This window comes from Hyaena hyaena, unplaced genomic scaffold (assembly GCF_003009895.1).
Source record: "Hyaena hyaena isolate Hyena2069 unplaced genomic scaffold, ASM300989v1 scaffold_241, whole genome shotgun sequence".
Lineage (NCBI taxonomy): Eukaryota > Metazoa > Chordata > Mammalia > Carnivora > Hyaenidae > Hyaena > Hyaena hyaena.
Genome location: NW_024080875.1, coordinates 1565139 through 1580372, shown reverse-complemented (window position 1 = coordinate 1580372; position 15234 = coordinate 1565139). Strand labels below are relative to the sequence as shown.

Below are 15234 nucleotides of genomic sequence, written 5' to 3'. Positions count from 1 at the left end.
CCCCACACAGTAACCCACAAGCTATCAGCACATTTAAGGCCCAGAAACTGGCCAAATACTACCACTTCTTTTAATATAAATAAATTTGCATTATAATAACTTCCAGGTCACTTCACTCAATAGCAACCTTATGCAAATTATTCAAGAACTCAAGGATTCCTATCCAAGTGTTTGCCTATTGTTTTTTAAAAATTTAGCTTTATTGCTATTAACTTAAAAGGTGCTTGATATTCATTAATAACTCAAAAATGTCATTAAAATAGTAAAAAACAAGGAACAAAACAGAATTTCCAATGTGCTCATAATGACCTAACAAAATGTCCAACTAAAGTAAATTACATCAAAATATTAATTATCTTCAGGTGGTAGAACTAAGGGTGATTTCTTTTTCCTTTACATAACAGATTTTCTTAAACTCAGAAATGAGTATCTATTATTTTTATAATTAGCCATTTTAAATAAAAAGATAAAATGCACTAAGTCAAATAACTAAAAGTAACTTCCTGATATTCAAGCAATTATCTCCTCAAATAGAGGGGTAGTTTTTAAAAATTTTATCTGGTTACAGCTGCTCAAAATAACAGCTGCAATAAACACGTCGCACTTTATACAAAGTACAGTTACAGTAAGACAGTACGGTGTATTTTCATCTGAGTAGTAATACTATATGCTTTGCTGTGCAATGTTTCATCAGCCTGAAGCCTAAAACAGAAGTTCTCAGTTATAATGGAAATTACTTTTTAGGGAAAAATTAATTATCTCCTTAAACTAAATCCCAGATTTTTCTCCTCCTTTAATCCTATCAAAGTACTTACTATCAAATTAGAATGTGTAGAAAATATAAGGAAATGTTTAGTATGTGTTGATACACCACAAATACCCAGTCCCCTTTACCTTCCACAATATAGTGCTAAAGACCATCCAAAAACAAACAAAACAATACAAAAATCTGCTAGGGAAAAAGAAAAAAAAGAACTCGAGTATGAAACAGAGAACCAAAGAACTAGTTTAGATTATTATCCTCAGCCATCAGGGCAAAATAGGGAAAGAAAAGCTAACCTGTCCTACAGTGCCAACTGCCAAAAGACAACTGGTCAAAAGGAGAAATATACTAGCAACTGCTCCACCCCCAAGACAGTCAAGGAGGTAAATCTCTGCTCCTTCTCTTCTATTTCCAAGTCACATAAAGAGAAACAGGGAAAGGCAAGATTCAGGAATCACAGCCAAGAATAAAAAAAAAGTAATCATGAAAAAAATATATAAATAAAAGAAAGTAATCACAAAATCTCAAGGGCCAATAATCCTAACCCTCATTTGTGAAACTTAACCTAGAAGGAAAGTTTCCAGTTATTTAAAAAAATAAAAATCAAAATTATCCTATAAACCAATGAACTATCTAGGTCAGTACAACTTTAAAAATAGTAAGTTTTGATGTATTCTGAGGATTTTATTTTGCATATGTATTTATATTCCTTGTGCTGAACTGTTTTCTCAATTTTAATAAGTAACTCTATCTCCTTTTTTATGGCTTCAATTTTCATTTAAAGTAGGATAAAATAAGCATAATCTTAGTTTTAGCTCTGCCATAAAACAGCTTAAGCAAGTGTCTGGGCCTAAGTTTCTTCACAGATGTACTGGAAGGAGTTGGCCCAAATGACTTAAATGAACCCTTCCACTGTAAAATAATCACTCTATAATGCTTCAGAATGACATCAAGTTGTTTTGGGTAACATCCTCCTTTAACTGAAGTTAACACTGTCTCTAGATTAAAACTGTGGGTATACTCCTCAGTCATTCACCATATCAACACTGGTGAAGATAGTACTATAGATTTACTCCCACCCCAACTCCATCACCTTATCCAACCGCCGCACAACATACCCATCACTACCTACTTATTAATTTACTTACAGAGAAAATGGGTAAAGCAAGCCCCACTGTGTTGAGGACAGTGGTTGTGACGGTACTGTCATGGTACGGATACTGGATGCTGTTGTCTTTACAGAAAAAGCCTCTCTGAAATGGATATATTTGGCCCAAATTTAGAACAGCCATAGGCATGGAAGCTGTTGGGGAAGGGAAAAAAAGACACACATGGTTAAATTCAATTCACTTCATTAGGAAGTAAAGTCTACTGAATGGGATGCAAATCTTAACTGTATTTGGTACTTTTTGAAAAGATCAATATTCCAAAATTCCCAAGAGTGAAGATTAAGGAAACCATGCAGCATTAGCTTGTTCATATCAGCCCCACCTTTATCAAGTATAAATTCTCTTACTTGCGTTGACCTCTGATATTAAAAACATTCAATAAAAGAAATCCCCAGGGAAAGGAGCAAACTTGGCCCATGGAAAAATTAAGCTGAAAAAACAAGAAGGTTGTATATTTTACATTTTGTGATTAACTTATTTTTAATTGAATTGTTCAATATCTTAAATATGTTTAAGGAAAAAAAAAGGAAACCTCTGTAAATACATTTAATTATCAGTAATATCACAACAGCCAAAAACAGTCAAGGAAGGGAAAGAGAGAAAATTTTGTTTCACATTAAAATGTAAATAAATAGGATTAGGAAAAAAAAGAAACCGTAAGTACATCTGATAACAAAAATTGAAAGAAACTAGCCCTTTTTTTTCCCAAAGATAAGTTTAAAATGATTTTTATTAGCCCTGGCAAGGCTCCAAATCGCTTTAGCAAGTTATACGGGAAAAATGGTATTTTTCACCCAAATAAAATGAAAGACCAAAAAGAAGTTAAATAAGTTAGTAGCTTTGTCATATGTTCAAGTTAACCATGTTTTTATGCTTTGTTTTATACAATTCAAACAGTCAAGTACCTACTCACTATATGCTCAATACTAACCTAGGTCATACATAGACAAACTAGCATAAAACAGATCCTAGGTTAAAGAGGCTAAACTGTATTTGTAGACACAGAATGTATACTAGAGGAAATGGTTTAAAAAGGAACACCAAGATAAACTTTTAGGGGGTGATGAAATTGTTCTGTATCTTAAATCTGATAGTTATCCATAACTCTAAGCATTTGTCAAAACTCATAAAATGTGCAACAAAAAATGAATTTTACTGTTGTAAATTTACAAAGACATACCATAAAAAGAAAGTATAGCTAATTTCCTAAATGGTATAAAAGGTCCTATAGGAATTCAGAGGTCAACGTGAACCCAAGTAATTAGAAAAGACGATGGTTTCAAAAAGCAGCTGAGCTGAACTTGTAATAGCACGTAAACCAAAGCACCGAGGAGGGGCTCAAGGAGAGCATTTCATGGTACAGGGAAGCATGCTAGCACGAGGTGGCACTAACAAGCACAGGGGGAATGAATGAGCTAGGGGTTTCTCAAGGTATATAACATTTATAGCGAACATGTATTGCGTGCTCACACATGCCGGGCACTAGGCTACGCTGAGCAACTCCATCCTTACCTACAACCCTGTAGGCAATAGCACTTCTCCCATTTTTCACATAAAGTTATTATGAGGCTTAGACAAATGCAGACCTTGCTGAAACTAATAAATAGTAGACTCAGGATTCCAACACAGGCTGATTCCAGACTCCATGTATATATGGCCTCCCAAGGAGGCCTGTGATCTGGATAAACTAAGAAATTACAACTGTGACAAGAAGGTAAGGCCAGGAGAGGGGGGACATGTTATTTGGAAAAGCTTGTTCAGGATACAATATGTATTATGTTCATAATAAAAACTCAAAATTAATGGAATAAAATGTTCTTTGCGACAGATTACTCTTAATTCGTCAATTCTGTGGTTTTTAACAGAAGAATTAGTGCTTGAGATTTTTGTGTTTAATAAAAAGAATTAAGTATTTAAAATACTGGCCTAAAAGAGGTCTTTTCCTGTTGGAAGTAAAATATCACTGTGCTCTCTGTACAGTCAGGATCAGCAATAGGGTAAAATAAAGGATGTGAGATTCACTTAAAAAAAAAAAAGGTAGAAAGGTGAACATTTCATGTAGCTTTGAAACAATCCAGGGAGTAACTGATAAGTAGTGTGTTTACAGTGAAAATAGACGAGGATGCATGAAAGAGTGTTCTGAATATAGAAATGACTCAACTTCATGCTTAGTCACAATTACTGAGGCAGACCTGAAGATGACACTTCAGGGTTTGGAAACAGAATGGTAGTCCCAGTAACAGAAATGTGAAGCTGGCAGTGGAAGGTGGTGTAAGATGAAAGAAAATCAGCTTAGTATTATTGAGAATATTGCCTTTGGGGTAATCTGGTAACTTCTTAATGCCTGGCCTCATCTTTCACTTTTCCCCATGCAGCCCTTAAGACTCCAGCCACACTGAGCCATTTGCTGTTACCTGAACATACTATGTTTTCAAAACCCTAGGTGGCTTCATATATGTTCAGCCTTCTAATGGGGATACTTGCCCTCTCATTTCTCCTTCAGTCCAAGGCAGGCAGGTCCTACTTACCTGTCTCCATGGCACCTTAAAGACTTATCTATCACAGGGTATTATATATTGCTTCTGACATTCTGTCAGCAACTTCAAGGCAAAGACTCTATCATTCTTGTATCCTTTGTGCTAGGCACACACACAGTTGGCTCTAAATAAAAAGTCACTAAAAGGCTAAATGAATAATGGATAACAATCAGAAATAGGGAGAGATATGCAAGTTCTTGGCATCAGAAGTGGTAACTTAAGGCAAGGGATAGCCTGCAGAGGACAGTTCAGAAACAGCCAAAATCAAAACTAACAGATAAAACAATCAATCAAAACTAACAGAGACAAAACAATCAGCTAACGACTAATATCTATAGTGAAATCATGAACAGAGACTGTAGGAAGGAAGACAAGACGACTACATGCTCTAGAGGGCAGGGGCTATATCTGTTTCATTCAGTAGCACATACTGGCCATTCTTGGCAAAGAATGAACAAGAGGAATAAGGCAATGTTGTGATACAAAAGCCAACAGAAGTAACTTAGAGTATCAAGTCTGTATCTAGAAAGGTAAAATGTCAAATACTGAGACATTAAGGAGGGTGGGAACTGAGTAGTCTATGAGGTCTGAGAAAAAAGGGTACCCTTTTATTTTAATAATATACCATCTACAATAACACTCAATAATCGTTCTGAAGAAACTTCAATAATGAACTTCAATACTGGATTGTCACTGTCTAAGCATGAATCTCTTCAAGTTATTTTATTTTATTTTTTTTAACATTTATTCATTTTTGAGAGGGAGAGGGAGGGAGACACATAATCCAAAGCAAGCTCCAGGCTCTGAGCTGTCAGCACAGAGGCCGATACAGGGCTTAAAGCCACGAGCGGTGAGATCATGACCTGAGCCTAAGTCGGATGCTTAACCAACTGAGCCACCCAGGCGCCCCTCTTCAAGTTAAATATATCACAAGTTAAATATATCACAATTATTACCTCTATTGCTTATATGGTTTTGTTTGTTTTTAATTTTTTTAATGCTTTTATTTATTTCTGAGAGAGAAAGAAGCAGCGTGAGCAGGGGAGGGTCAGAGAGAGGGGGAGACAAAGAATCCAAAGCAGACTCCAGACTCTGAGCTAGCTGTCAGCACAGAACCTGACATGAGGCCCGAACCCACAAACCATGAGATCATGACCTGAGCCGAAGTCAGACGCTTAACCGACAGAGCCACCCAGGCACCTCTCATATGTTTTATATATACACATATGTTTCGCAGCATATCCATGTGAACTGAATTCAGTGCCCCCCAGAATTCTTATGTTGGAGCTCTAACCCCCAATTTTATCATATTTGGAGGTAGACCTTTTGGGAAGTAATTGGGGTTAAATGAGGTCATAAATCCAATGACTTAATCCAATAGGATTGGTCTTATAAGAAGAGGAAAAGAGGGGAGCACACCTGGGTGGCTCAGTTGGTTAATTGTCTAACCTCTGATTTTGGCTCAGGTCATGATCTCATGGTTCATGGGTTAGAGCCCCGTAGTAGGCTCTGTACTGACAGTGCTGAGCCTGCTTGGGATCATCTCTCCCTCTCTGTCTCTCCTCTGCTCATGCTCTCTTTCAGGATCTCAAAATAAATAAAACTTAAAAAAATTTTTTTTAATTAAAAGAAGAGGAAGAGAGAGAGATCTCTCCCTCTCAATGTGCATACACTGAGGGAGAGGTCATGAGAGGACACGACAAAAAGGTGACCATCTATAGGCCAGGAAGAGAGTCCTCACCTGAACCCAACCATGATGGCATCCTGATCTTACAATTCCAGCCTCCAGAAATAGGAGAAAATAAATTTCTGTTGTTTAAGTCACCAAGCCTATGGCATTTTATTACAGCTGCCCAAGCAGACTAACACACACACATACACACCATATCTATCCCCCTAAACAGACACCTCTATTTAAAAGGCTATGGAATATTCTCTGCTATAGAGATAATTTTCAATAATATTATAGGATAGTAATGGAGAGTACTGTGTTCAAGTTAGTGTTATAGGAAGATGCTTCTCTAAATAAACCCTTTCCTGTGTCTCCCTCTCTTTCTGCCCCTCCCCCACTCAGGCTCTTTCTCTCTCTTAAAAATAAAATACACATTAAAAGAAAGAAAAGAGGACGACACTTGGGTGGCTCAACCGGACAAGTGTCCAACTTCGGCTCAGTTCATGATCTTGCAGTTCGTGGGCTCGAGTCCCAGGTGGGGCTATGTGCTGACAGCTCAGAGCCTGGAGCCTACTTTGGATTCTGTCCCTCCCCTACTTACACTCTGTCTCTGTCTCTCTCAAAAGTAAATAAACATTCAAAAAAAAAAAAAAGAAAGAAATGAAACAAGCATTCAGTATGATAACTTATTTTCAGTAACTTATTTTTAAAAGCTCAAGAAAGGGGGCACCGGGGTGGCTCAGTTGGTTAAGGTTGGCTCAGGTCATGATTTCACAGCTTGTGGGTTCGAGCCCCACATCGGGCTCTGTGCTGACAGCTCACAGCCTCAAGCCTGCTTCGCTTCTGTGTCTCCCTCTTTCTGCCTCTCTCCCACTCACACTCTGTGTCTCTCTCTCAACAGTAAGTAAACAATAAAAATATTAATAAATAAAAGCTCAAGAAAGTGAACAGAAAATAGGTCAAAAATTAATGAAATGGAAAATGAAGGAAAAATCAGGTCAACTAACTAAATCAGTTTTTGCAGGTTAATGAAATTATTAATCTTGTTAAAGTCTTAAGAGAAAAAAGAAAAACACAAATACATCAAATTATCAAATTGTTTACAGTTACCTTTTACCAAATTGTACCTTGTACCAAATTGTTACAGTTACAGTTACAGTTTACCTCTATCTCTGGGCTAAATCTTATCAGAAACTCAGAGATACTAAGTAACTCAAGAGTACACAGCTTGTGTGTACGCCCTAGGGCAAATAACCACTTTTGCACAGGTGGTAAGCAGGGCAGCCAGCATTTCAACAAAAAGTTCCTCTTCTTTTCACCACGTCATACCACCTTTTTTTTTTTTTTTTTTTTTTTTAAAGGAAAGGAGTCTAACCACCAGGGTCTCATTTCCCTGATCTACAAATGAGAAAGAAGAAAAACATTTTCTTTTAGGTCCCATTCAGTAAAGTCCAGGATTCTTAGAGACTAAGTTGGTCTGTGTAAGGACAACTCATTTCCTTCGGTTGGACTGGGGGTGAAGGTGGAATTGCTCTGTGTGACCCAGGATACATCTTAATCTACTACATGTGGGCTGAAAGAGGCATCCTAAAGTCTAAGTATACTTTGCTGTAAACTAAAGAAGAGAAATGTGAAGCCTCAGCAAAATTTACAAGAAAAATAAACAGTGAGGGAATTGCTTCAAGGGGTTCATGGTTTACCAAAGGTAGTGGGTAAAACCCTTATGTGAGAAATATTCTCCCATTCAAAAAGAAAAAAAAAATCCAGTATATGTAAATTTAACCCTGTTTGTGTATTTTTCTACATATAGTATACTTGAGTCTAACAAGTGAGTCTACAGTTACTTTTGTGAAATGTGCCTCTACAAACCCTTTCATTTTCTCCTTTTAGCAGTCCTAGGTTAAAAGTAAATAAAAACTTTTTGGCTCTTTACTATTTTGTGTTACCTCCACAGTTTATAGAAAGTTGTATTCGTTCCAAACTTAAGGAATGTTCTTTATTTGGTGTCCAATTAAGTTTGGACAAAATACATGGGGAGGAGAGAAGAATATAGTATTTTTCTTGCTTTCTCTGCAAATAGGTGTTACATGTTCCTTCCAGAATCATATGAAAAGTCCTCCTGCTCATTGACAAGCTATATGTTATGTCTGAACAGAAGTTTTTTTCCCCTCCTTTAAAAAGATTATTAGATGTCCATATGTTAAGGAGCGCCTGGGTGGCTCAGCTGGTTAGGCATCCAACTCTTGCTTTCAGCTCAGGTCATGATATGACAATTCATGGGATCAAGCCTAGCAATGGGCTCCATGATGACAGGACAGAGACTGCTTGAGATCCTCTCTCTCCCTCTCTCTCTGCCCCTCCCCTGCTCACTCACTCTCAAAATAAAAATAAACGTTAAAAAAAATGTCCAAAAGTAAAGAGAATCATTCACAATTTCTCCAACTTAACAAGTGAAACCAGTGAGTTTGTAGGTAAGATGGATGATTTCTTCTACAGATTCAATGCACTCCTTCCTAATTATTATTCCTCATCATTTGACAAATGACATCACTGACACTCAAAAGAAAGTGAAGACAAAAGAATCTGGGGACACCTGAATGGCTCAGTTGGTTGAGCGTCCGACTTCATGGATCATGAGTTCAAGCTCCGCATTGGGCTTACTGCTGTCCGTGCAGGGCCTGCTTTGGATGCTCTGTCTCCCACCCCTTTCTGCCCCTCCCCCACTCACACACATGCTTTCTTTCTCTCTTACAAAAATAAACGTTTTAAAAAAAGAAAAAAGATGAACATTTGAAATTATCAATTATAAAGGGGAGAGGTGAAGTCATGAGATTTTATTAAGATCACTCAGTAAAAGTGACAACAGCCATAATCTTGGGGAAAAAATACAAAGTCAACAAAGCCAACTAATAAGGAACGAACACTCAGGGAAACAGAATACAATATGAAAGAAAAGATAATGCCAGGAAAAATGAAGGGGCACTTAAAAAAAAAAATACCAGTAACAGTAGCTACTTTTTACTTAACTCTCACCCTATATCCTGAAAGTATGCTAGGTGTTGCAGCTTTCTAATCTTTCAGTACAAGATTGAAATACTTGAAAAGGTAAGTATTATTATATCGATCTGAAGATAAAGAAACCTGCCCAAGGCCACACAGGTAGCAGAATTAGGATCTGAACTCAGGTCAACGAGGCCATGTGCCCACTGAGTTCAGTTGGTCTTAACAAATGCGACATATGAAGAAGCTGAGCAGAAAAGGAACAGACAAGAGGTCACTGACAGAAGAACTGCAGCACTTGGACTGGGAATAGAAAGACTGACAAGATTTAAGGAGTGAAGAGCGAGTGGGTAGAAGTGACCTTCTATGTCCTCTGGACAAAAAGGAAGGAAGGGGATAACTTGGTCCATACCTTGAAGGACAAGGAAGGCAGAAGCAGGCTAACAATTTCTTTTTGTCTGAAGCACAAAAGGTAAGATAGTGAGCTAAGGTAGGAACGGGTTGGGGGGCAAAGGGGACTTGACAATATGGATGAACGGAGAAAATGAGATCCAGAGTAGGTGGGAGGAAATGAAAGCACTGGTATACAACCAAGACCATCAAAAATAGGGTCAGTTATGAGTTTTTTTTACCAAAAAAATTTTATAAGTTTCCTATGTCATTTGTTTTGCTATCAAAGTACTCACCGTGTAATAAGTCTTCAGTGCAGAAGCAACGCCTAGTTGTTAGTTATTGGCTTCACTCTTTCTCTGCTCCCATGCTACTCCCCTTGGCCCTTTGCCCATATGGAAAAGTGTGGCAAAAGGGAATAGAGGACTAAAACACTGTGCACGCCCCTATCTGTTTGGCACCACACTGAACATTTAACATTAATTTTCACTTCCTCCTAACAATACTAGAACACAAGCTCCTTTGGGTATGGGTATTTTTGTTCACTGATATATCCTAAGCACCCAAGTCAGTGCTTACAACAGGGCAGGCCCTCAACAAATATTTGATGAATGCACAAAGAGTCACCTTGTAAAACAGGTATTATGATCATCCCCATTTTAAGGATGAGAGGATGACTCAGAAAGGATAAGTAACTTAATTAAAGTCAGAGATATAATAAGGATGAAATTAAAGTATTTAACAACTAGCGCTGCACCAGCACTGGCCATTCAGGACAGACACCAACTGGTGCGGCAGAAGCTGAGTTCTGCTTCAACCTTTCAGTTGTGGGATCTTAAAGAAGTCTATAGCAGGTACCAGGACAATGAAGGGCTGTGGGCTGGAGAAGAGAAGACTCAGGTGTATACTACTGGCTACCAGCTGTGATATTAAGTGGTGCATCCAGGTTTCAAACATGTATTTATTTAACCCCAAAACCTTCTCCTACCATTTGCTACAAAATGAGAGCGCAGAGGACAAAGAGAGGTTAGAACAGAAAAACATTCAAAGCAATTGTAATGGAATAAAGAGACTAATAAGCATAACATGGGCAATGGGAAATGGAATTAGAAATGCCTTTGAGATTGATCACTGAACTCAATCTGTTGCCAGGCAATTTAAAAAAACAGGATGATCTTACTAAAGTAGGGTAGAGGGAACAGAGAAATAACAGAAATATGAATGAGCAAAGCAACACCACAGTGAGGATGTTTTGTTCCAGCTAAGTAATTTGGGTACGTCTCAATAAAAAATGAAAAATCAGCATTAGCTCTTGATCAAGAAATGCCTTGATGAAAGACGTAGTACAGGAAGATGAGTTTGGGCAAAGTAGAGGTAGAAAAGGAGAAGAGCCCTGAGTCAGGCAGGAGGGATCAGAGATACAAAGAACTGTATGCTTGGGTGTGATTCACAGAGATGGTAGGTGAAGCATCCAGGGGCAATGGTTTAAAGAACAGTGCACCCTCGGCTTTTAGAAACACCTGCACTGTGGTCACCAGCTTTAAGTGACCACATCTCTGTGGCTGACGGTTTTACTATAAAAAGCAGTCAGTTATCTTGCTGGCTTTTGTTTTATACTTAGGCTGGGACAAAGGGGAGAAAAAGCAGTTTGGATACAAGCAACATTTACAAAAGAAGAATCTTACTTTTTGTGCTTTTCTGTCACTAATGACTTACAATACACTCAACCTTGGAGTCTCTTCATTCATTAAAATACTTAAAATTAATGTGTGTGTATATTTAAACAGCTTTTTTTTTTTGAAAAAAAAAAATATCCAGAACTATAAGGACAAGTTATTTTAAAATGGACTCAGATTTCTGCATGCACGCGCATGCGCTCACACACACACACACGCACACACACAGTTGGTCTATTTATTTATACACGAACAAAAATAAAAAGTAAGAAGTTGGTCACCTGTTGTTCCCTTCCCAAAAGGCACACAGTGCCAACTGGCCAGGACCATTAATTCCTTCCACCCTCTCATGGTAACAGCTGTTCCCTTTCTTTTTTCAAGCTGGCAAAGGTCACAGTCAGTAGCACACTTTCCATGCAGATTTCTATGTTCAAAGAGCAAGGAGATGGCAGACATAATAGGGTGTGAGGAGAGACAGCTAATTTTTTTTCTATGTTACTTTCTCCTGGGCACTAATCAGGAATCTATTTTGGGCTTCTCTGATATTTGAAGCTGTAACTATAACCATTTCTCAGCTGAAAAAAAATTCTGTTTACATGAAACTGGAATTGGGGATGATATAAGCATTTTGAGAGTTCAGGCCAAAAACTGTAGCAAAACTGTACGGTAACATTTACATCATTAATGGCTGCCTAATTAGAAATGCATTATGCTATGTGAAGAAGCCAGACTCAAATGGACACATACTGTATGATTTCATTTTTATGACATTATAGGATGGAGAACCAATCGGTGGTTGCCAGAGGTGTAGGAGGTGGGAGGAGTTCACTACAAAAGAACAGCAAGAGGTAATTTATTTGGGGTAATAAATCAGTTCTGTATCTTGTATGGTGGTTACATGACTCTGAAGTCTAAATTGTCTAAATTCAAAAAAACTGTATCCTAAAAGAGTGAATTTACTATATATAAATTCTGTTTAAGTCTAAATGTTGACTCAATAAGACTCATAACTTGATTCTCTTTTCCCCTCACCTGTTCCAAACCTCCTGCCATACTCTACACGATGACCCCACCCCTTCCACCTAGCTAACACCTGCTTGCCACTCTAGCAACTATACAACTACTCCTGAAATCTTTGGTATGGCAGGGTGAGGTCCTGCATAGAGCGGGGACTTTTCCACCTAGCTGGGTTTACTTTTGGCAATCTCCCAGTTACTAAACTTAAGTGAGCATGGGCAAATAAATTACTTACCTATCTGAGCTCAATTTTCTCATATGATGAATGCAAATAAATACTATTTATATACCTCCCAGAACAGCTGTGAACTAAAAGCCTAGTAATGTGCCTAACATAGCACCTGGCACATGAAGAGAACATAATAAATGCTTATTCCCTGACCTTTCTCCTCTGCCTTCTGCCTCTAATGAAAACGTAATTTTTAACTTGGAAAATCTATCAACACATATACAAGAAGATTTCATCAAGTAACTGCCTATATTTTATTTTTTTAAGTTTATTTATTTATTTTGAGAGAGACAGAGAGAGAGCCCAAGCACACATGTGCACGTGCAGGAGGGGCAGAGAGAACTGGAGAGACAGAATCCCAAGCAGGCTCTGCACTGTCAGCACAGAGTCCAACACAGGACTCAAACCCATGAACCATGAGATCATGGCCTGAGCCATAGTTGGACACTTAAAGGACTGAGCCACCCAGGTGCCCCTAACTACATCTATTTTAGTTATCTTTTTCAAAGGCTTTTAAATAGCCAACAAATTTCACAAAACAATGTAAGACAGTAAATCAAAGGAAAGATTCCTCTTTGAAGAGGTTCCTCTTTGAAGAGTTTATTTAGTCTTTAGAACAATTATAACCTAAAGGGTTCATATAGGCACATTATCACCTATTTGGTTTTTATTTAAGCTTTTAAAACAAAGCCTTTGGGAACACGTGGTTAATTTACTTCTCTCTCTGAATTTACAATGAGACTTTTGATCTCAGCAATCCCATCCACAAACTTCGCTTAACCAACAAAGTCTCTTGTATTAGTCTCGGGTCAACTTCTCCCACTCAGTGTGATAAGGCCTGTATTCCAAACAATAACAAATGCATGCTTATTATTATAGTGATTCTTGAATAAAGCTGGCAAACTGATACCCTTTTAAAATTTCTAGGATAATCATCTTCTAGAAAGGTAAATGCATAAATGTGTCTTAAAAAGTTGTAGATGGTGGTGGTCGGGGGCAGATTTAAGAACCTTTCAGGCAACTGCTTTAGCAACTGAAATTGGAGAAAAGAAATCAGACTGACTTGATTTCACCATTTGGGTACAAAACTAGTTATCTCAGTGCTCAAAAGATGAGTAAGAAATAATTCAAGAATCAAAACAATAAATCAAAAATTTTAAATGAACAACCAAGTAAAATCCAGATCTGAGACCTCAACTGCTTTTAACAGGTCACACGCCCCTTCTTTAAAAAATGTATGTGATGTAAATCTTAGAAGTATTTATGTGGATCCATCATGTCTAGTCTGAAATTACGCCAAATGGCGAGCGTCCAAAAACTAAAAATAAAGTTATACTAAGATGTGTCTCGGAAGAAAAATATAAGAACTCTTACTCTGGGGGCGCCTGGGTGGCTTAGTCGGTTAAGCGTCCGACTTTCACTCAGGTCATGATCTCGCGGCTCGTGAGTTCGAGCCCCGCATCGGGCTCTGTGCTGACTGCCAGCTGAGAGCCTGGAGCCTGTTTCAGAGTCTGTGACTCCCTCTCTCTCTGACCCTCCCCTGCTCATGCTGTCTCTCTCTCTCATAGAAATAAATAAAACATTAAAAAAAATTTAAAAAGAACTCTTACTCTGGCAGTAAGTCACCAAAGTGGCATATCTAAATTAGTAAGCTTTGTTTAAGACACACACACAAACACATATACTTTTTTTTAAAGGCACACAAGTCAAAAAAGTTGGTAAAATTCTTTTTTTAATGATTCTGATTACTGCAGTAGCAAATCTTATGTCCATTTTCCCAAAAATGTATGTTTGTACCACTCAAGTTATTTCATGCAGAAGATAAACTGAAGAAGGAGAGACTCCCACCAATTACTACTTCAAGGCTAAGAGCAAACATACAATGCTGAAACTACACAATAAACAGCAGCTACATGGGAAGCAAGAAAAAGGACAGGCAGACAGTTTGTTGAGTGTCTACTAAGTACTAGGTGCTTGGGACGCTGGTTTGGCTCGGGTCATGATCTCACAGTTTCAGGGGTTCAAACTCTGCACTGGGTTCTGTGCTAACAGTCCAAGGCCTGCTTGGAATTTTCTCTCTCTCTTTCTCTCTCTGCACCTCCCCCACTCACACCATCTCTGTGTCTCTCAAAAATAAATAGCGACACCTGGATGGCTCAGTCAGTTAAGTGTCTGACTTCAGCTGAGGTCATGATCTGCAATCTGCGAGTTCAAGTCCCACATCAGGCTCTGTGCTGACAGCTCAGAGCCTGGATCCTGCTTCGGATTCTGTGTCTTCCTCTCTCTCTGCCCCTCCCCTACTTGTGCTCTATCTCTCTCAAAAATAAGCATTAAAAAATTTTAATAATAAACTTTTTTTAAAAAGTACTAGCATTTATTTATATAAGTTCTCATTTATCCCTAAAAATCTATCAAGTAGACTGTATTCTCTCCATCACACAAGTGAAAAAACTGAAGCTTGGCAGGACTAAATAAATAACCATCTGTGTGACCTGTATCAAAAATATAGAGCAAAGCAGAATTTTGAAACTAAGAGTATCAGGCTCCACATCCCAAACTCCACCATACTTGGTAACAGTTACTTGGAAAACAAGGATACCATGTAATCCATTCTTCTCAACAAAGAGGGTTCTTTAAGAAGAGTCCAATTATTCCTATACAGTACCACTGATCTAAAAATGGTATTCCTAGGAGCTCTGGGCTGGCTCAGTCAGTAGAACAAGTCAGGGTCCTGAGTTCAAGCCCTACACTGGGTGTAAAACACACCCACACCCACCTACC

At 38.1% G+C, this 15234-nt stretch overlaps 1 protein-coding gene across 2 annotated transcripts in view; it reads right to left on the bottom strand.

Annotated features, from left to right (window-relative positions):
* Nucleotides 1-15234, bottom strand: part of PLPP1 (phospholipid phosphatase 1) — an 85759-nt gene that overhangs the window by 55468 nt on the left and 15057 nt on the right. Inside the window, exon 2 of one of the 2 annotated variants that reach the window (XM_039244535.1) lies at nt 1912-2066. The exons of the other annotated variant lie outside the window; for it this stretch is intronic. Coding sequence (XP_039100466.1) covers nt 1912-2066 — 155 coding nt within the window. The remainder of the gene's footprint in view (nt 1-1911; nt 2067-15234) is intronic. 2 annotated transcript variants of the gene reach the window in all.